This window comes from Mustelus asterias, chromosome 18, assembly GCF_964213995.1.
Source record: "Mustelus asterias chromosome 18, sMusAst1.hap1.1, whole genome shotgun sequence".
NCBI classification, from domain to species: Eukaryota; Metazoa; Chordata; class Chondrichthyes; order Carcharhiniformes; family Triakidae; genus Mustelus; species Mustelus asterias.
In genome coordinates this window covers 59,807,657-59,829,179 of record NC_135818.1, presented here as the reverse complement: position 1 = coordinate 59,829,179, position 21,523 = coordinate 59,807,657, and the positions used below count along the sequence as shown (strand labels likewise).

The 21,523-nt window shown below is 40.9% G+C and overlaps 1 protein-coding gene across 1 annotated transcript in view; it reads right to left on the bottom strand.

Moving 5' to 3' along the window:
* Positions 1-2,748: 2,748 nt before the first annotated feature.
* The window catches only part of yy1a (YY1 transcription factor a), a 28,577-nt gene continuing 9,802 nt past the window's right edge, over positions 2,749-21,523 (bottom strand). The window contains exons 2-5 of the mRNA XM_078234111.1: positions 15,396-15,561; positions 11,800-11,860; positions 6,315-6,473; positions 2,749-5,479 (exon numbers count right to left, since the gene is read on the bottom strand). Coding sequence (XP_078090237.1) covers positions 5,297-5,479; positions 6,315-6,473; positions 11,800-11,860; positions 15,396-15,561 — 569 coding nt within the window. The 3' untranslated portion in view covers positions 2,749-5,296. The remainder of the gene's footprint in view (positions 5,480-6,314; positions 6,474-11,799; positions 11,861-15,395; positions 15,562-21,523) is intronic.

The following is a 21,523-nucleotide window of genomic DNA, read 5'->3' as shown; positions in this document are numbered from 1 at the left end:
GACAAGTTTAAAAGCTAAGAAACACATTGCTGCAGAGCTGACAGCTTGCAACTTAAAAAACACACCCAACGATATCCCAAAGCGGAACATTCGAAAGAGAACCTGCAGAGGTAAAAAGGATCACCCAGAAAAGCACTGCAATCTTGAAGTGCCTGCCAAAACCTGAAGAGGGTACAAGGGAGCCTAGCGAGCCGACGAGACAGAGCGTAGAGAGGAGGCAACGAAAGAGCCCAGAGCCGACGAGAGAGTGAGCAGAGAGGAGCCGACAAGAGAGCGCAGAGTGCAGGTGATGAGAGTACAGCTGAAACAGCTGTCCTTCAAGATCAAATGTAAAAGGAATGTGGGATAATTCCACAAAGAGAAAGACAATGAGCTTATCATCACTGTATAAATTCAACCCAGTTGGCAAAGACTCAGCGATGTTTAGTATTCCATGAGGAAGCCAAAAGCTACAATAAATATAACTGGCCAACAGTGAAGCCAAAAGATTAGCAGAAAGACATTTCTCCATTCAAAAGAATATGGACACATTTCTGCTGATACACTGAAAAATGAAACATTCTGACTTAAGCCTCTCCCAACATTCCTACTTAAGCCTCTCCCAACATTCCTACTAATGGGACAGCAACTACATACTTGCTTTGATCTGCTAAAACTAAAACATAACAAGTTCTGCAAGATCAACAGCACGACCAAGTGAAGAGCAGCACAAAAATCAAAGCCAAGAATTTTCTGTTCTGGACAACAAGTTTTAGTTTGTAATCATGCTACTGGAGCCAATTGAGTTCCTACCGCCATCATTTCTCAGACAGGACAAGTTTCGTACACAGTGCAGTGTATGATCTCACCCAGCATGTTGACCAACTGCTGCCAAGTCAAGCACCATCTAAGGATACACCTCTCATGGAAGAGCCTGATTTCACCACTTGCTACGAGCCATTTCCAAGTCAAGGGATGCGAATTCCAGTCTCATGTCCTGAGTCTAGCTGACTGAAGTCGTCTCACCTTCACCTACATTAGACACAATTTCAGATTCTGCTACAAGTCCTAAAGCATCAGTCTCCAATGAATTCTTTGTAAAAGCACCAGAACTCATCCATAACACACATCACGAGAAAAGACCTCCTGAACGTTTGAGGTGTAGTTAAGGCGAATCCATTAATTTTTTTGGCGGGGGGAAGTGTGGATTCATCCCCAGAGTTCAGCCAGGAATAGAAGCAGTCAACCTCCTTTCCCTAATTCAGAAAATGTTTTGTTGAACTGACATTCCCAAGAAAGGGATATGTTATATGCTGAATGTCTCATTTAGCTTGTGTACTTTGCAAGCCAGTCCATTATGGGATCAGTGAATCCACATGGAAAGTTGGTTTGGTTGCTGAGATAAAATAAACAAAGCTGCGATATCACATCTGTGCCTACACATGTATGATTAATCTTTGAAAAGTTATCGACAGTACCAGTATGTAACAGCCACAACTCATTTAAAAAGTGTCTGGATATGCACCTCAAGTGTTATTTTTTTAAGCCTGTGCAGCTACAATGGGCCCAGTGGTATCTTTCTGTGCCATGAACCTTCTATGATTAATGTAAACAGGGTTTGAGTTCAAGGTGAATCTGGCACTGTTGTCTTCAAGACACATTCCTGAAAATTAACTTCATTTTTTGTCACGTTACTTCAAATCCATATTTTTCATTTTGGAAATTTGCTCACCATACCCTAATTTGAGTGATATTTACTAAAATGATATAGTACTTTGTTACCCCTCAAAATTACCAGCTTGACAGTGCTGGTATAATACTTAATTGCCAACCTCTCCATTATCCGTTACGCATTCCTGGAAATTTGAACTTAACTTTAGAAATTCTCAAGGCAATAACAGATAATCTACCAAAGCTGTTCACAGCATCTAGTAACACATTAGCTTTCATAAATTGGCATATGTCCAGTTACCTAGTTTCCTCTCTTCCCACTTTTGTCCTTAAGTGACCTTCCACTCATTTAACCATAAATGCTGAACACATTCTACATTCCTCAACTTCCTGAGGATCACATTAATACAGCCATGAAAATATTTTAAAATTGTGCCCCACCCATGTCGAATAAACTGCTAAATCAGTTGTAACCTTAACATTCTTGGCCTATTTTCTCTTACATCCTCCTAAAGCTCTGGATTCCTTTACTAACTCACGTTCTATAAAGTTCTAATCTGTCTGGGACTTCATCACTGCTGCCATGCACCACCCATTGCTGGAGAGTACTTAAAAAAAAGGTCGACTCCTCTGTTGGGCACATTATTTTCCTAGTCTATCTGGTAGGAGCACTGGCAGTGTTCCTACTTCTACACCAGTAGCTCCAGGCCAAGTCCCACTGCAACACTTGGTGGCCATGGAAGGTGTGTTCATAATGTGGCCCAACAGCTTAATACTCTGTAAATCCTTTCAAAATGCCAGATGGCAAGAGTGGGAGAGTTTCTTGGTCAGCCATACTGCAGAAGGTTATTGCAAACCACTGCAGTACTTTGCCAGTCGTCAAATGGAAGTCTATGGTTGCCAACACCCTCTTAGGGCATGGTATCTGAAGGGTACTTGGAGGGGGAGATTGCAAATCCTACTTTCCCTAAATATCAAGGGATTACAATTGCATGATTACTGTTAACTGTATCTTTCCTGTGGAGCAAAAACAGACTATATGAGCAAATAATCGTGAACATAGCGAACATACTAATCAGAAGACAAAGAGGAATAAAGCAGTTTTTAAAAAAAATTTTATTAAAGGCAGATCAAATCAAAATATTTCTGAAAGTAATTCTAAGAAGGGTTCACCAAGTGCTCACTACTGAAATTGTTTGTAACAGTGAACATAACCTAAATTAATGGGTGATTAACCATACCAGTACATTGAAATAGTTTGTTTGAAATGTCTGTGCCAAAGAAGCCTACGCCTGGAGCTCATGGAGATTCAGATTGTAGGACATGTCTTCCTATGTGTATTTCTTCATGTACAACTCTTTCTTTTAACAATTGCTAGCTGGCCAGTTTGAAAAGTTGCTGTACTCTTTACCAATATAAAATTCTTACAATCAAAACTTCTGTACTAGAGCAGAAATGACAATTTATTTATTTTGTATTAAACAAAGTCATGGTGGAACATCTACATTTTTCTATAGTAAGTGAAAGTAAAAAAATGCATACTATATACAAGCTGTTCTCTTACAGATACAGTTGGCAAAGATAAAATCACAGAGACACAGTCAAGCATGAAAAAGAGGAGCAGCTCTTTATTTTTCTTTAAATGGCAGCTTTTGTAATATTTGGAATACATTACAAATATTTATGAGAACAATTGTTGCTCATAATAGCAATTCAGGAAGCAGTGCTATATTCAAACCTGGACAGAAATTCTAAATAAAAATTCTGCAATAAATATATAATTAGACCTTTTTGACAACTGTTGCAAATGACTTCGTAAAGGAGTAAAGAATTTCTATTTCCTAACGTGCTATTTATTTCTTGGCCTTTTCTGGACAGTAAAGAGCTGCTCCCCCAATGCAGAGATTTATTTAAAGCTAATTACTTACCCCCGTGCACAAGGAAAATGCTTATTTTCCAGTAATCAAAATACACCGTGCATCATCCCGTGAAGAGATCTCAAACTTCTTTCCAAGTTCTTTCAGAATAAGTGCACTCCATCTCGTTTGAGACAAGTACAGCTGACCCACAATTAGCAATGCTACTGGAAATCTGCTAGTTACTTTTTAAAACAATTAACATTTTACCTCAAGATCGAGCAGCCAAAGAAATGTAAATATTGCATATGGATGCAATTCTTTTTTAAAAATGCAACAAAATCTCAGGACTGCTTGTGAAGTTAAAAAATACTTAAGGTTAATCTTGAGCACATTGCCTGTTTTTCTAGATTACACCAAGCAGAATAAAACTTAACATGACTAATAAAAAGATGTAAAGGCAATCAATATCTAATACGAAACTCTTGAGCAGTTAAAAACAGAAACAATTTATTTCCAAAGTTCAACCTACAGCACTTACAATTTAAACTGAACAAAGGTTATATAACCTGTTTCATCTGGGGTCATGTGTCCTTTTCCACCCTGAATATAGTTACCTGTGTTTGAGAATTCCAAAAAGATTCCACTTATTATTTGCAGCAAGGTGGAAAAGCTGAGAAAGATCACGATTGAGCCGCACAGGAAACCATAATCTCAGTTAGTGTTCTATGTATAAATCTTACTGTAGGTATTTCCTGCTTATAACTTTCCTACGCATTGTTTAGTGAAAAACAACAGCTTCTCAGACTAGATTTAAAGCAGTTAGGAGAATCACAATGCTCTGCAAATCACTTTCTAACAAGTGCTTGCTTCAGGACCACAACTTTATTGTTGGCCTTTATCTAGTACATGGGATGTACATATTAACAGGTGTTAATAATAGGTCAGTGCCTGCACAATACATCTAATAATGGAACCGAGCATTGCGTTTTTTTTGCATAACACAACTGAAACAGGCTCTAATAGAAATTACATTAGACTTTAGCAACCGGCAGTACATTTCAAAAAATAAACATTGTGACTAAAACGGGTTTAAGTTGATTAACACCATTGAATCACGGTACTATAATTTTTATACTACATGATTTCATTACAGTATACAATACAATTATACAAAATGTGTTAACATCAAAGAATACAACCAAATTAAGATAGCAAACAAAAAAATTCAAAACTTTATACAGGAAATAACTCTGAAATATGCATGTAGTACAGTTACTGCCAATTCTATGATTTTGAAGAAACTATTACAAGCAAAAAATTCAAATTCCAAAAAAAAAATCACGTAGCATCTGCATTACTAGCATATCCAAATGAGTGTACAATATGCACACCTGGAAAATACAAAATTAAAAATGTGAATTGCTCTAAGCACTGGGAGAGTGTCATATTTATACGAATGCTGAAATAAGTCCAATTTTTTTTTTTATAGTACTGTTGGGTAGACTCTGATAAACGCAAGTTCGTCAGGGCTTTATTTCCCCCAGGGTAATGTGTTGGTTAGAAAACACCAAGGTGTTATTGAAACAGGAACACAGGACAAAACAGGAAGAGCATCCTAGCATCATCTCCAACTTTTTGACTACTTTATCAAAACAAGTCTTTTTTTTGTTATGCAAGAGTTATTTAAAATTCTTCGCTAGAAATATACAAAGGGAAGGTCAACATTATGCCCAAATGTGGTCATATAATGCCCCGTTAAGGACTAGTTTCTTCCCTCCTGGAGAAATCTACTGGTTGTTTTTGGCCTTGGCATGTGTTAAGATGTGAGACTTCAGATTAGTCGATTGGGCAAACTTCTTATTACATCCATCGAAAGGACAAACATAGGGCCTGTCTCCAGTATGGATTCGCACATGAGTGCGCAAATTGAAGTCCAGTGAGAAGCGTTTTCCACATCCTTCAAATGTACACTGGTTCAAAACAAAACAAAAACATTTTATTGGCAAAAAATGCTTCACATTAAAATAGTAGAAAACAAACACAACAAAACTTAAAAATAATTTCTACCTCCTGGACTTTATTCTTTTGAAGGAAATGGGAAAGGTTTGGGTCATCATTTCAGGAGTTGAATGCCCTCTATTCTCTGTTCCAAATGCCTTAACTTTATCTCATCAATATGGACAGTTCCCACCCTCTTAAGACTTTGATGGTAAAGTAAGGGTACTGCACAAGTGAAGCCCAGTTTTGTGTTAAGCTTTCACATGTATTGTATTTACAAACTAATTAAAAGTGCCCGAACCAACTTCATTTAGGACCTTTGGAGAGTTCAATCTTTCACAGGTCCAAGTCCAGGTAAAAGAACAATCCTGTTCAACCATTATCCAGCATGTCCTCAACTAAATTCCTAATATATTATGTTGACTTTGCCATGAATTTAAGAATGGATCAATGCAGGAAAAACAAGATTTTAAGACAAAAAAAATGTCCATCTAACCTGTAGAAGCTACATAGGAGAACTTATTTAGCAAAATCACCAATTAAACCACTAGAATTAAACTGGATTCACAAAATAACGTTACAGCAGTAAAAAAAATCAGGAGCTTTCCAAATTTGAATATAACTGAACAAAATACTCATTTTGTTTAAATACAGAGTGTTGAATTACTCCGTTTTGTAATTATCAGAATAATACTTCTGCAAATCCACTGAATTTCTAAACACCACACCTATCTGTATATAAATTGAATGTTAACAATTAAACCAGCAATAGAAGCGAGAGAGCAGGCATAAGTTAACAGTCTTTACCTGGAACGGTTTTTCTCCAGTATGAACAAGCTGATGTCGCTTCAGTTTTGAACTCTCCACAAAAGCTTTTCCACACTCAGCACAGACATGCACTCGTGGGCCGTGGGTATGCAAATGCTTTCTCATGGCAGAGTTATCTCTAAACATTTTAGTGCAACCCTGAAAAATTAACACCTTTGTTAAGAAATGTTTGCAATATACAAACTAGATTCTGCACCAACACACTTAAACTTATGGAGAATAGCTTTCCAACAAATGGATTACTTGAATCTGTGATTGCTCATTGTTAAATTAATTTTCCCCTTTTAGCTTTTCCACATACAAATTTATACACAAGTCAAACAGCTGGAATTACACCCAAATCCTTTTAATCAGTCAGTCTGGGTAGAACTTTACCGTATATGCCCGAGGGTAAAAATATTTAGAAACAAAATACTGGTCAATGTCTGATGTATGAAAACATAAAACAGGAAAGTTTGTTCAGTGGTAATAATCTCATTGACCAGCAACAAAACTTGACAATGCCCAAATGGTTACCCTCAAGATGCTGTGCAGTAATAATTACTACATTTAATTAAATTCGTTGACCGAAGAGAGCAAGTTATAATATGATGCAAGCTAATGATTGTAAAAGTGCTACTGTGACTCAGTCCTACTTGCCACTGTTGGCAATTTCAGTGTCCTGCAAAACCATAATACAACGTTCTCAATAGTGAAATACTGAAGCTCCAGCCAACAGAAAAAGCACCAACTGGAAACTAAGGTGCATCCACATTTGGCAATAATCCAGCCTTTTTTAAACTAATATCAATGGAGAGTCACATACCACCTCTTCTGTCTCCAGAACAATATTGTTGTTTGCAGGCAGAAGGTCCAGAGCAGAACTAACCACTGCTTGCTATAACAGAATTGCTGAAATTTATAACAGACTATAAGAACTCTATGACCATGCAAACATGTTGTCCTTATTACATATGTCCCAGGAAGTAACCAGTTATCCTAATACGGTGTGTGTGTATCGAAGTTACAAACAAGAAATTTTGTTTCTGACAAAGTTTTCAACACAATATTCACTATATACACCAACTAAATGGATATATTTGTAATTTATTAGGCGTTCCGCAGTGCAAAACTACTGCTACTGGACATATTACAAAGGAATCTTTGGCCATATAGTTTACTTTTTAAATATATAGACAAAAATATCATAATTTGGTTTTGTGAAGCAATATTAGTTTAAATTAGTAACTAGAGATAAATTAATTCCCAAATATGACTGTCAAAGCTCACTGGATTTGGTTATTGAAGACAGCCAAGATAATTCTAAAAGAGTGGTAAAATTGAAGTTCGGATTAATTCTTCAGTACTACACTGCAAAGCTATTAATCTGCTCTGGCTGCATTTAGTAAACAGATACTTCCTTGAACCAACAGAAATATGCACCTATAAAATTGTACTCTGTTTCTAAACTCCTGAGATGGGGTTTTTACACCTACTGTGCTAAAAGGCAACAAAAACTGTGACTCTTTCATCTTTAGTGCAGCATTCTTGCCACTGAATCAGTTGATTTTCTTTCCAGTCTCACACCAGAAATCCAGGCCGAAAAACCGAGCACACATTTTCCTGCTACACTATTGGAGGCATCATTAAACAGCTGCCTTCTCAGGTGCAAATTAAATAGCCCATGGCACTGTATGAGAAAGTCCAGGGAAGTTCCTTTGTCACGACAGATGCCATATAAATTTGGGTTTCTTCTTTATAGTAGTTGGTGTTCCTATTACTTTTAATAGGTAGTAGTACATTACCTCCTACCATTGGTGGCGCTGTGGAACAAGCAATTAAGGGGTTCATCCACCAGTTGGACCAATTGAAAGGCTTAAATTCATTATTACATAGACAATTTAAAATATATCTTAAATTATTTATTATTTTAGATGGCATTTTGTTGCAGGCATAAAACAAAATCTTCAAAAGAAATATGAAACCGTCATTCAACTTCTCAAATCTCTCTTCATAACAAACAATACAGCAGAGGAACAGGCCCTTCGGCCCTCCAAGCCTGCGCCGCTCATGTGCCCACTAGACCATTCTTTTGTACCCCTCTATTCCCAGTCTGTTCATGTGGTTATCTAGATAAGTCTTAAACGATCCCAGCGTGTCCGCCTCAATCACCTTGCTTAGCAGTGCATTTCAGGCCCCCACCACCCTCTGTGTAAAATACGTCCCCCTGATATCTGTGTTGAACCTTGCCCCCCTCACCTTGAACCCGTGACCCCTTGTGTTCGTCACCTCCGACCTGGGAAAAAGCTTCCCACTGTTCACTCTATCTATGCCCTTCATAATTTTATACACCTCTATTAGGTCGCCCCTCATCCTCCATCTTTCCAGGGAGAACAACCCCAGTTTACCCAATCTCTCCTCATAGCTAAGACCCTCCATACCAGGCAACAATCTTTCATTCCTGGTAACAACCTAGTGAAGCTGCAATGAGCCTTTTCTTGTTGTTTTTACACCCTTCCTATCAATGGACTGCAACTGCAGTCAGATTCAACATTAGTCAAACACTTTTGTATTTCATGACTCCAGATACAAAGTGAAGAGGCCAGTTTTCATTTGTATGGCCTTATTTTTTTTTTACTGGCTGTGCATCAGCATACTAAGATTCATTTTGAAATGTTCTCATTTAAAAATTTTCTTCAGGTTTAAACCCCGCTTTAGAGACTGGAACAAAAAATCTAGGAGACACAATGTTACACTGAGGCCCTGTCCACCTTCTCATGTGAATAAAGATCTTAAAAAGGAACAGCAAGTTCACCTGGTGCCGCAGCTAATATTTACTGCTCAACCGACAATGAAAACAGATGACCCAGATGATCGTATTGTAATTTGTGGGATACATTTTAAATTGTTTATGTAATAATGAATTTTATTAAAATATAAACCCCTTTAGTTGGGCAAATTGATGGGACAGTCCCTTAATGGCTTGTGCCACAGCATCTGTGGGATCTCACCACATGCAAATTGGCCTCTGGGTCACATATTAGTACAATTCAACAAATATTTAATGGACTACAATGTGCTTTGGGTCACCCTAAGGTCATGAAAGGCAATAATGTTCTCTTTATTAGATTTTCTCAATTAACTGTAGTAGTTGTTATTGCAATTATTTAATAAACTATTGTCTGCTGCTTTGAACTGTTCAAACTGCATTCATCTTTGATTTCAGCACTTTCCAACATAACGCATGGTTTTGTTACAAAATCGTGATTCATGATGCTCCCTGAATACTTTTGTTAAACAGCCTTGCAGCTCCTTTTAAGCATGTCTGATATTCTACATAAAGTCTTAAATTATTTTGCCAATATAAATATAGCTGTTAAGATCCTAGTTACCTGGAGCATCATGCTACAAATCAAGTTTAATAAGATTATTCCATTGTATATATCAAAGCAAAGCCAAACTTGCCTTTAATTGTTCTGCATATAATAATCAGAGGTGTAGGGAAAGAATTCCAAAGCATGGGGCTGAGACAATTAAAGGCACACTGCTAATGATGGAGCAATTATAATTGGGAATGCTAAGAGGCCAGAATTAGAGCAGCACAGATATCTCGGAGGATTGTGGTGCTGGAGATTAAAGATTGGGAGGGGTGCATGGTGGGATTTGAAAAAAAAAATTGTTGTTAAAATCCAAGACATTGCTTGACCAGGAGCCAATATAGGTCATTGAGCACAAGGGTGATAGGGGAACGGGACTTGCTGCAAGTTAAGACACAGGTAGCCAAGTTTTGGATGAGTTCAATTTTACAAGGGTAGAATTTAGGAGAACAGTCAGGATGCAATAGAATAGTCAAGTCTAAAAGGTAATAAAGGCTTGAATGAAGGTTTCAACAGCAAGTTTGAGATAGAGCTAGACAGTCTCAGAGATGGCACAAATAAGGTCGGATGGTCATCTTGGAGTCAATTGTAACAAAGATGCAAGTGGACTGGCACTCAAACTGTTGCCAGGATACCTAGGGAATGGAGTTTTGAGTGGGGACCAAAAGAACAATGCCATTAGAGGAAATTTCTGTTCATCTAGTACTGGATGTAGGATTATAATTTAGCAACAGTGTAATGGAGAGAGGTGGTGGTGAGGTAGAGCTGGGAGCTGTTTGCATACATTTGAAAACTAATCCTGTACTTTTGGATGGCAGGCAGCATGTAGATGAGAAATAGGAGGGTGCCAAAGATAGATCCTTGGAGGGTACAGGTTTCAGTGTGGGTGCCGGAGAAGCCACTGAAAGTGATTCATTCTTTGGCTACCATTAGGTAGATAAGAACGGAATCACGCAACAGCAATCCCTGCGTGATTCTATTCACTGACGCTAAGGCGCATTTGAGCATGGCCAATCAACCTAATCCGCACATCTTTGGAGGAAACCCACACAGACTAGGAGAAACTCCAGTTACCCGAGGCCGGAATTGAACTCATGTTCCTGGCGCTGTGAGGCAGCAGCGCTAATTACTGTGCCACCGTGCTGCACATTTGAGTATTGCCAAGGGAGGACGTTGTGATCAACTATGCCAAATGCTGCAGACAGGTCAAGGAGGAGGAGGAAGGAAAATCTGACTTTGTCACAGCCACACAGGATGTAATTTGGGACTCTGACATGGGCCATTTCTGTATTGTAGCAGAGGCAGAATCTAATCAGAGGGATTCAACCAGGGGTTGCCAGGAAAGATGGGAATGGAATTGGGAAATGATAACTTGTCCAAGGACTTGAAATAGGAAGAGGAGGTTGAGATAGAACAGGAGTTTGCAAGGAAAGGGGTCAAGAGCTGTTTTTTGGGAACATAGCTAAGATCAGAGAACCATTCACAATATTGGCTAAACTAATGAATAAGGTACACCTGAATTGGTTGGCACTCAACCTTCCAATACTTTGTAATCGAGTGCAATGATGACAAATATCACAGCAGAAAGGATTCCAAACAAGAAAAAAAATTAAATCAATGCCCGGCTAAAAATTCAAATTCATTGCCTCGTTGAGAAAACCTGTGCAGAATTAATGGCCTGAGCAACCCGTGTTGTAACAACCTACAGTGAAGAATTAGATATAGTAGATAGTTCAACATTCAATCAGCTTAGCTTTGTAGTGATTTGCACACTAGCATTTGCATTCTTGTTATACTTTGGTGGTTTCTTCCATTAAAGTCTGACATAAGTGAAGCAAAACAGAACCCAAAGTGGGTGAAGAATAACATGACAAGTAAAAACTCCATTCAGATAAAACAGAATTCCATTATTTGGTTGCCACAACGTATGGACTGCAAGAGCTCTTACCACTAAAATGGTCAGTACTAACTTCAAATGACAAATTACTAATGCAGAAAGCCCCCTTGTAAACCATCAACCACTTCATCCATAATTTAATTAAGTAATGAGCCAAAAGTATTTTTGAAATTTAAAACTTATGATGCCAGGATCTGCTTAATATACTCACTTTATGAGGACATGCTATGGTTCTAGGTGCATCATCTTCTTTCTGCTTCCTTGGCTTCATCCTATATAGAATATGGCAAAAATATCAAGTCACATAGGAAATGGACATTTTTCACAATGATTCATGAAACCCATTTTACACTTGTTCACTCTTAGGTATTGACCACTTCATAAATACATTAATTATAGTTCACTTTGCTTTTCAATGTCCAGTAAGGACTGCCTAGAGGGTAGGCATTAAATTACCTGGCACCACATACCCTGAAAAGTGTACCTGCCTCCTGACGTGCAGACTCTTTGTCAAAGCTCCTGCCACTGAACCTCAATTTAACAAAAGCTCTGTACAAATTAAAGTTCAATCAAAATAATTGAGGGGGTTAGAAAGAATATTTTATACAGTTGAATGTAAATTCTCAGTCAGCAATAAGTTGAAGATTTTTTGATTTAAGAATACTTGAAAAAATAACATGGATATGCAAGGGGTGCTGACTAAACAGCTCACATGGAGATAAATACAAAATTTGAGAGAGACAAATGACTTGTGCAGAAACATTCTATAAACAGGTGATTATTCTATTTGGACAGGAAGATGTGGTAAAGGAAGGGAAAGAAGAGAGATCAATGGTCTATCTGGGGTAAAGGGGATTTCAAGATAATACACTTGGAAGTGGACTTTCAGAGACGAATCCAAGATTCAGTAATTTGATATTTGAGTCAGGCCATTTAGCCATGATTTGTCTACTCAGTATGGCGCACCTGTACTTGCAGGCTTCAGGTAATCAGTTGAGCTAGGTTCCGAGGAGGTACGGTAATTATGCCTAGTGAAATTTTTTAAAAATTCATTTGTGATGTGGGCGTCACTGGTCAGGCCAACATTTATAGCCCACCTCTAGTTGCTCTTGGTGGTGGTGAGCCATCTTCTTGAACTGCCCGCAGTCCAAGGTGCAGGTGCACCCACAACGCTCTTAGAAAGGGAGTTCCAGCAACAGTGAAGGACTGGCAATATATTTCCAAGTCAGGATGGTGAGTGCCTTGGAGGGGAAACTCCAGATGATGGTGCTCCCAGGTATCTGTTGCCCATGTCCTTCTAGATGATAATGGTCATGGATTTCGAAGGTGCTGCCTAAGGAACCTTGGATGACCTCTTGTAGTGCAAAGTGTAGATGGTACAGACTGCTGCCACTGTTCGTCAGTGGTGGAGTTATTGAATGTTCTGGAGGGGGTAGCAATCAAATGGGCAGCTTTGTCCTGGAACTGTTGAACTTCATTAGTGTTGCCTGAATGACTGCAAGTCCAACAAGTGGATAGTCTGACATCACACTCGACTTATGCTTTGTAGACGGTACAATAAACTGGCAATTTTCCACATTGCCAGTTGGATGCCAATGTTGCAGCTGTACTGGAACAGCTTGGTTAGGGGTGTGATGTCAAGGGCTTTGGGGAGTCAGGAGGGGAGTTACTTGCCACAGGATTCCTAGCCTTTGACTTGTTCTTGTAGCCACATATGTATATGGCTAGTCCAGTTCAGTTTCTGGTCAACAGTAACCCCTAGGAGGTTGATAATGGGGGATTCAGCAGGGGTAATGTCATTGAAAGTCATGGGATGGTGGTTAAATCCTCTCTTGTTGGAGATGGGTCATTGTCTGGCGCTTCTGTGGCATGAATGTTACCTGCCACTTGTCAGCCCAGCCTGGATAGTGTTCCAGGTCTTGCAACATTTGGACATGGACTGCTTCAGTACCTGAGGAATTGTGAATGGTGCTGAACATTTGTGCAGTCATCAACAAACATCTTCACTTCTGAACTTCTAATGGAAGGAAGGTCTTTGATGAAGCAGCTGAAGCTGGTTGGGTCCAGGACACTCCCAAGGTACTTCTGCACTGATGAACTGGAGCAGAGATGATTGACCTCCACAACCATCTTCCCTTGTGCCAAGTATGACTCCAACCAGTGGAGGGTTTTCCTCCCGATTCCCAACGATTCCAGTTTTGTTAGGGCTTCTTGGTGCCACAAATGCTGCCTTGATGTCAAGGGCAGTCATACAACTCTGGAGTTCAGCTCTTTAGTCCATATTTGAACCAAACCATATTTGAATTTGTCTTGTTTCTTGCGTATAGGACGTGATCTGGGCAATTTTCCACATTGCCAGTTGGATGCCAATGTTGCAGCTGCACTGGAACAGCTTGGTTAGGGGTGTGGCAAGATCTAGAACATGAGTCTTTGGTATTTTTGACAGAGCATTGTCAAGGCACACAGCCTTTGCAGTACGCAGTGCCTTTGGCAGTTTTTTGATATCACGTGGAGTGAATCAAATTGGTTGAAGACTGACATTTGATGCTGTGGACCTCCGGATGAGGCAGTGATGGACCATTGAGTTCTTCTGGCTGAAGGTTGTTGTGAATGCTTCAGTCTTATCTTTTGCACTATGTGCTGGGCTCCTCCATCACCGAGATGGTGGGTATTTCAGAAGCCTCCTCCTCCAGTGAGTTGCTTAATTGTCTGCCACCATTCACGGCTGGCTGTGTAGGACTGCTTGTCTTATGTTATAGTTTCACCAGGTTGACACCATTTTTAAGTATGCCTGGCATTGCTCCTGGCATGCCCTCCTGCATTCTTCACTGAGCCAAGGTTGATCCCCTGGCTTGGTGGTAATGGTAGAATGGGGGATATGCCAGGCCATGAAGTTACAGATTGTGGTCGAGTACAATTCTGTTGCTGATGACTCAGAGCACCTCATGGATGCCCAGTCCAGTTGCTAGATCAGTTCAAAGTCTATCCCATTTAGCACAGTGGTAGTGCCACACAACACAATGGAGGGTTTCCCCAAAATGAAGATGGGACTTTGTGTCCACAAAGACTGTGCGGTCGTCACTCTTGCCGATACTGTCATGAGCAGTTGCATCTGCAACAGGCAGGTTAGGTGCCAGCGGGGGGTCCAGAGTCAATGTTGAGGACTTCCAGTACAATCCCTCCCATCCGTATACTATTGTGCCGCCACCTCTGCTGGGTCTGCCCTGTCAGTAGGATAGGACATATCCAGGAATGGCAATGGTGGTACACGTAACAGGATGGCAAGTTTTGTTGGTTCTCATTTGATCTTCTCACATCTGAGAGTCTGTAAACCTCAGCCTTTTCAACCTGTGCTGGATTTAGCGAAGTGGGGTTTATCCATCTGGGAAATGGAGTGTGTGCACTCCAGATCAGGCAGTGGTAACCTCACGATTTGTTTTTCCTCATTAACTTGATTTCCAGGTTTCAACATGATGATGCATTTCCGTGTCAAACACCAGGTCTACCTAAAAAGATTTTTTTAAAATCTCCCCATTAATGCAAATTCCTAAAGGTGACGATGTTGGGCTCACTAACGTTAATTAGTTAAATATTCAATGATTAGTACTTTGTTCTTCCTAAGTAGATGAACATAGAAACAAATACAGACAAATAAAAAATCAATTGTCAAGAAAACTCCATTCACTTTGCACTTTTGTTGCTCTGGGGTACTGGTGGTCAGATTTTGTTTTCATGAATTACAGCAGTCCTTGTGCTTTTGGTGTTCTAGATAGATTTGAAGGGATGGAGAGTCTAAACAATCCTTACCTTGCAAACTCTGCCAGCTGTTTTGGGTCAGAGAGATCAATACCAGGTATCCCACCAGGGGGAAGTTTCTTCCCAGTCATGTATTCAGAGTAGTCAGGTGGAGAGTTTTCTCCAATGATCTGTTCCTCCACCACCGTTTCATGGTCAATGTCAGTCTTTTTATCATCTGAAAAATAGAATATTTGTGATCTAAAGACCTCAAAATCACTTCACATTCTAATTGGTCATGAAACAGAGTTTTTTTTAATTGCCCAAGTGAGTGAGCGGTGCAATATTAGGTTTCTATTTTGCAGACTTTGAAATCATTTTTTAAAATTTAACAGAACTAAAAATGGCCACCTTGACAAAGTTCCTGCTTGGAGAATAGCAAGAAAATTTGAGGCTCGTGACATTATTGATTAATTTTCCATCTGAATGGAGAGTTAACGGAATGGCGGCAATTGATATAAAAAATGTTCAGTCTGGGAAAATTTAAACAACTGCATTTTTAAAGACTTGGATGAAAGGAGGACAGGAATGGCAGCTTAGCATTCCAAGATTTCGATGTTTCAGGCGAGATAGGGTGACAAAAGAGGTGGGAGAATGTCACAGCTATACAGAGGGAGGACATCTTGGTGAGATCATGCAGTGAGGCCATATGGGTAGAACTCAGGAACAGGAGCAGTGCAATCACACTGTTGGGGTTGTACTACCAATCTCCCAAAGCCAGTGTGAAGTGGAGGAACTGATATGTCAGCAAATAATGGGAAGATGTAAAAACAACAGGGTTGTTGTGATGGGCAATTTTAACATCCCCAACATAGACTGGGATTCCTTTAGTGCTAGGAGCTTGGACAGAGTTTGTTCAGTGTGCCTAAGAGTGCTTCTTGAGGCAATATGTAAATGGTCCAACTCAAGAAGCGGCCATCTTAGACTTGGTTCTGGGAAATGAGCCTGGACAGTGGGGGACCATTTTGGAAACAGTGATCACAATTCTATAAGTTTCAAGATACTTGTAGAAAAGGATAGAAGTAATCCCAGGGTGAAAGTCTAAACGGGGGGAAGGCTAACTATGACAGTATTAGACAGGGGCGAGGAAATGTAGACTGGGGGCAGCTGTTTGAGGGTATATCCACATCTGATATGTGGGAGTCTTTTAAAAGTCAGTTGTTAACAATTCAGAACAAATATGTCCCCGTAAAAATGAAGGATAAAGATGGCAAAGTTTAACAAGAGGGATTGTGAGCTTAGTGAAAAAGACGGAGGCATACATAAATTTCAGGAAATTGAAAACGGATAAGGCTCGAGGAGTACAAAGATAGCAGGAAAAGAGCTTAAAGGGACTTAGGAGGGCAAAAAGAAGCCATGAAATGTCCTTGGCAGGCAGGATTAAAGAGAATCCCAAGGCTTTTTATGTGTATATAAGAAAGAAGGTGGTAGCTAAAGGAAGTGTAGGTTCATTCAAGGACAGTGGAGGGAAATTGTGTGTGGAGTCAGACGAGCTGGGTGAGGTCCTTAAGAGTACTCTGCATCAGTATTCACAGATGAGAAGGATGTGCTGGATGGTGAGTGTAGAAAAAGGAGGATGTTGACATTCTAGGACATGTTGAGATTTTTAAAAAAGGGAGGTAATATTGGATGTTTTGAAAAACATTTTTTTTATTCATTTGTGCGACATGGCCGTCGCTGGCCAGTCAGCTTTTATTGCCATCCTAATTGCCCTTGAGAAGGTAGTGATGAGCTGCCTTCTTGAATCGCTGCAGTCCATGTTCTGTGGGTTGACCCACAATGCCGTTAGGAAGGGAATTCCAGGATTTTGACCCAGCGACTGCGAAGGAATGGTGATATCTTTCCAGATCAGGATGGTGAGTGGCTTGGAGGGGAACTTGCAGTTGGTGGTGTTCCCATTAATCTGCTGCCCTTGTCCTTCTAGATGGAAATGGTCCTGGGTTTTGAAGGTGCTATCTAAGGATCTTTAGTGAATTATGGTGGACAAGCCCCCAGGGCCAGATAGGGTCTATCCCAAAATGCTGAGAGGGGCAAGGGAAGAAATTGCTGAGGCCTTGGCCAAAATCTTTGTATCCTCTTTAGCCACGGGCAAGGTACCAGAGGATTGGAGAGTAACCAACATTGTTCCTCTGTTTAAGAAGGGCAGAAGAGACAATCTGGGAAATTACAGGCCTGTGAGCCTTACATCAGTGGTGGGAAATTATTGGAGAAGATTCTTAGGGACAGGATGTACTCACATCTGAAACAGAATAGGCTTATTAGTGATAGGCAGCATGGTTTTGTAAAGGGGAGGTCGTGTCTCACAAACTTAATTGAGTTCTTTGAGGAAGTGACTAGAAAAATTGACCAGGGCAAGGCAGTGGATGTTGTAGACATGGATTTTAGTAAAGCCTTCGATAAGGTTCCTCATGGCAGGCTGATACAGAAAGTGAAGTCATATGGGATCTGAGCTGAGCTGTTTAGATGGATACAAAACTGGCTTGGCATAGAAAGCAGAGAGTAGCAGTGATAGGTTGGGGGGAGGGGAGCTAGAAGAGTTGACCAGGATCAAGGAACTAATTGATGGGGGGGAGGATGCAGGGGTAAGGGGAATTACAAAATTAATGGTAGAGGAGAGGGTGCAAGTGAATGAAGGCGGTAATTTAGATAAGGGAGTAGAGGGAGAGGGTGTTCGCGACTCATCAAAGCGGGTCCAGATAAAAGCTGGAATAAGGACACTTTGCCTGAATGCACGAAGCATTCGGAACAAGGTAAATGAGTTGATGGTGCAAATCAGCACAAGTGGGTACGATCTAGTGGCCATTACAGAAACGTGGCTGAAAGGTGACCAGGACTGGGAGATGAATATCCAGGGGTATCAGGCGTTTAGGAAGAATAGACAGGAAGGAAAAGGTGGTGGGGTCGCGCTATTAATAAGAGATAATATCAGGGTAGTACTGAGGGATGACATAGGCTCTGAGGAACAAAACGTGGAATCATTATGGGTAGAGATGAGGAATAGTAGAGGGAGAAAGACACTAGTAGGTGTGGTATATAGGCCCCCAAATAATAATGTTGAGGTAGGGAGGGCTATAAACAAGCAGATAAGGGATGCGTGTAAAAACGGAACGGCAATAATCATGGGGGACTTCAACATGCACATTGACTGGCAGACTCAAGTCGGTAAGGGTGGAATGGAGGAAGAGTTCTTAGAATGCTGTCGGGATAGTTTCCTTGAACAGCATGTTACGGAACCGACGAGGGAACGAGCTATTTTGGATCTGGTATTGTGTAACGAGGTAGGTAGAATTAAGGATCTTATTGTGAAGGACCCTCTTGGGTCTAGTGACCACAATATGGTCGAATTTCTGATTCAGATGGAAGAGGAGAAAGTTTGGTCCCAAACCAGTGTCCTCTGTTTGAACAGAGGGAAATATGATAGGATGAGGGATGAATTGGCTAAGGTAGACTGGGAGAGCAGACTGGCAGGTAGGATAGCTGAGGAACAGTGGAGGATTTTTAAGGAGATCCTTTTCAGTTCTCAGCAAAAATATATTCCAGCAAAAAACAAGGATTGTAAGAAAAGGGAGAACCAGCCGTGGATAACGAAGGAAATAAAGGAGAGTATTAAAATAAAAACAGCTGCGTACAGAGTGGCCAAAAATAGTGGAGAAACAAGTGATTGGGAAAAATTTAAGAAACAACAAAGAGAGACTAAGAAAGCGATAAAGAAAGGAAGGATAGACTATGAAGCTAGGCTAGCAATTAATATAAAAAATGATAGTAAAAGTTTTTATAAATATATAAAAAGGAATAGAGTGGCTAGAGTGAATGTTGGACCCTTGGAGGACGAGAGGGGGGAGTTAATAGTGGGAAATGAGGATATGGCTGAGTCTTTAAATAAGTTTTTTGTGTCGGTCTTCACGGTGGAGGACACAAATAGTTTGCCAAATATTAACGATAGAGGGTTGGCAGCAGGAGAAATACTTAATACAATTAATGTTACCAGAGAGGCAGTGCTGGGTAGACTAATGGGACTGAAGGTGGACAAGTCCCCGGGTCCGGATGGAATGCATCCCAGGGTATTGAAAGAAATGTCAGAGGTAATAGTGGATGCGTTAGTGATTATTTATCAAAACTTGTTGCATTCTGGGGTAGTGCCGGTTGATTGGAAAACGGCTAATGTTACACCGCTGTTTAAAAAAGGAAGGAGACAAAAGGCGGGTAACTATAGGCCGGTCAGCTTAACGTCTGTAGTAGGGAAAATGCTGGAATCCATTATTAAAGAGGAGATAGCAGGGCATCTGGATAGAAATGGTTCGATCAATCAGACGCAGCATGGATTCATGAGGGGAAAGTCGTGCTTGACGAACATGTTGGATTTTTATGAAGATGTGACTAGGGCGGTTGATGGAGGAGAACCGGTGGATGCGGTGTTTTTGGATTTCCAAAAGGCGTTTGATAAGGTGCCCCATAAAAGGCTGCTGAAGAAGATTAGGGCACACGGAGTTGGGGGTAGTGTGTTAAAGTGGATTGGGGACTGGCTATCCGACAGGAAGCAAAGAGTCGGAATAAATGGGTGTTTTTCCGGTTGGAGGAAGGTAACTAGTGGCGTGCCGCAGGGATCGGTACTCGGGCCGCAACTGTTTACCATTTATATAGATGATCTGGAGGAGGGGACGGAGTGTAGGGTAACGAAGTTTGCAGACGACACAAAGATAAGTGGAAAAGTGAATCGTGTGGAGGACGGAGAAGATCTGCAGAGAGATTTGGACAGGCTGAGTGAGTGGGCGAGGATATGGCAAATGGAGTATAACGTTGAGAAATGCGAGGTTATACACTTTGGAGGAAATAATAACAAATGGGATTACTATCTCAATGGAAACAAATTAAAACATGCTACCGTGCAAAGGGACCTGGGGGTCCTTGTGCATGAGACGCAAAAGCCCAGTCTGCAGGTACAACAGGTGATCAAGAAGGCAAATGGGATGTTGGCCTATATTGCGAAGGGCATAGAATATAAAAGCAGGGATGTCTTGATGCACCTGTACAGGGCATTGGTGAGGCCGCAGCTGGAATACTGTGTGCAGTATTGGTCCCCTTATATGAGGAAGGATATATTGGCATTGGAGGGAGTGCAGAGAAGGTTCATCAGGTTGATACCGGAGATGAGGGGTTTGGATTATGAGGAGAGGCTGAGGAGATTGGGTTTGTACTCGTTGGAGTTTAGAAGGATGAGGGGGGATCTTATGGAGACTTATAAGATAATGCGGGGGCTGGATAGGGTGGAGGCGGAGAGATTCTTTCCACTTAGTAAGGAAGTTAAAACTAGAGGACACAGCCTCAAAATAAAGGGGGGTCGGTTTAAGACAGAGTTGAGGAGGAACTTCTTCTCCCAGAGGGTGGTGAATCTCTGGAATTCTCTGCCCACTGAGGTGGTGGAGGCTACCTCGCTGAATATGTTTAAAGCACGGATGGATGGATTCCTGATCGGTAAGGGAATTAAGGGTTATGGGGATCAGGCGGGTAAGTGGTACTGATCCACGTCAGATCAGCCATGATCTTATTGAATGGCGGGGCAGGCTCGAGGGGCTAGATGGCCTACTCCTGCTCCTATTTCTTATGTTCTTATGTTCTAACAAAGAACAAAGCACAGTACAGAACAGGAAACAGGCCCTTTGGCCCTCCAAGCCTGTGCCGCTCCTTGGTCCAACTAGACCAATCGTTTGTATCCCTCCATTCCCAGGCTGCTCATGTGACTATCCAGCTAAGTCTTAAACGATGTCAGCGTGCCTGCCTCCACCACCCTACTTGGCAACGCATTCCAGGCCCCCACCACCCTCTGTGTAAAAAACATCCCTCTAATATCTGAGTTATACTTCGCCCCTCTCACCTTGAGCTCGTTACCCCTCGTGAACGTCACTTCTGATCTGGGAAAAAGCTTCCCACCGTTCACCCTATCTATCCCCTTCATAATCTTGTACACCTCCATTAGATTTCCCCTCATTCTCCGTCTTTCCAGGGAGAACAACCCCAGTTTACCCAATTTCTCCTCATAGCTAAGACCCTCCATACCAGGCAACATCCTGGTAAACCTTCTCTGCACTCTCTCTAACGCCTCCACGTCCTTCTGGTAGTGCGGCGACCAGAACTGGATGCAG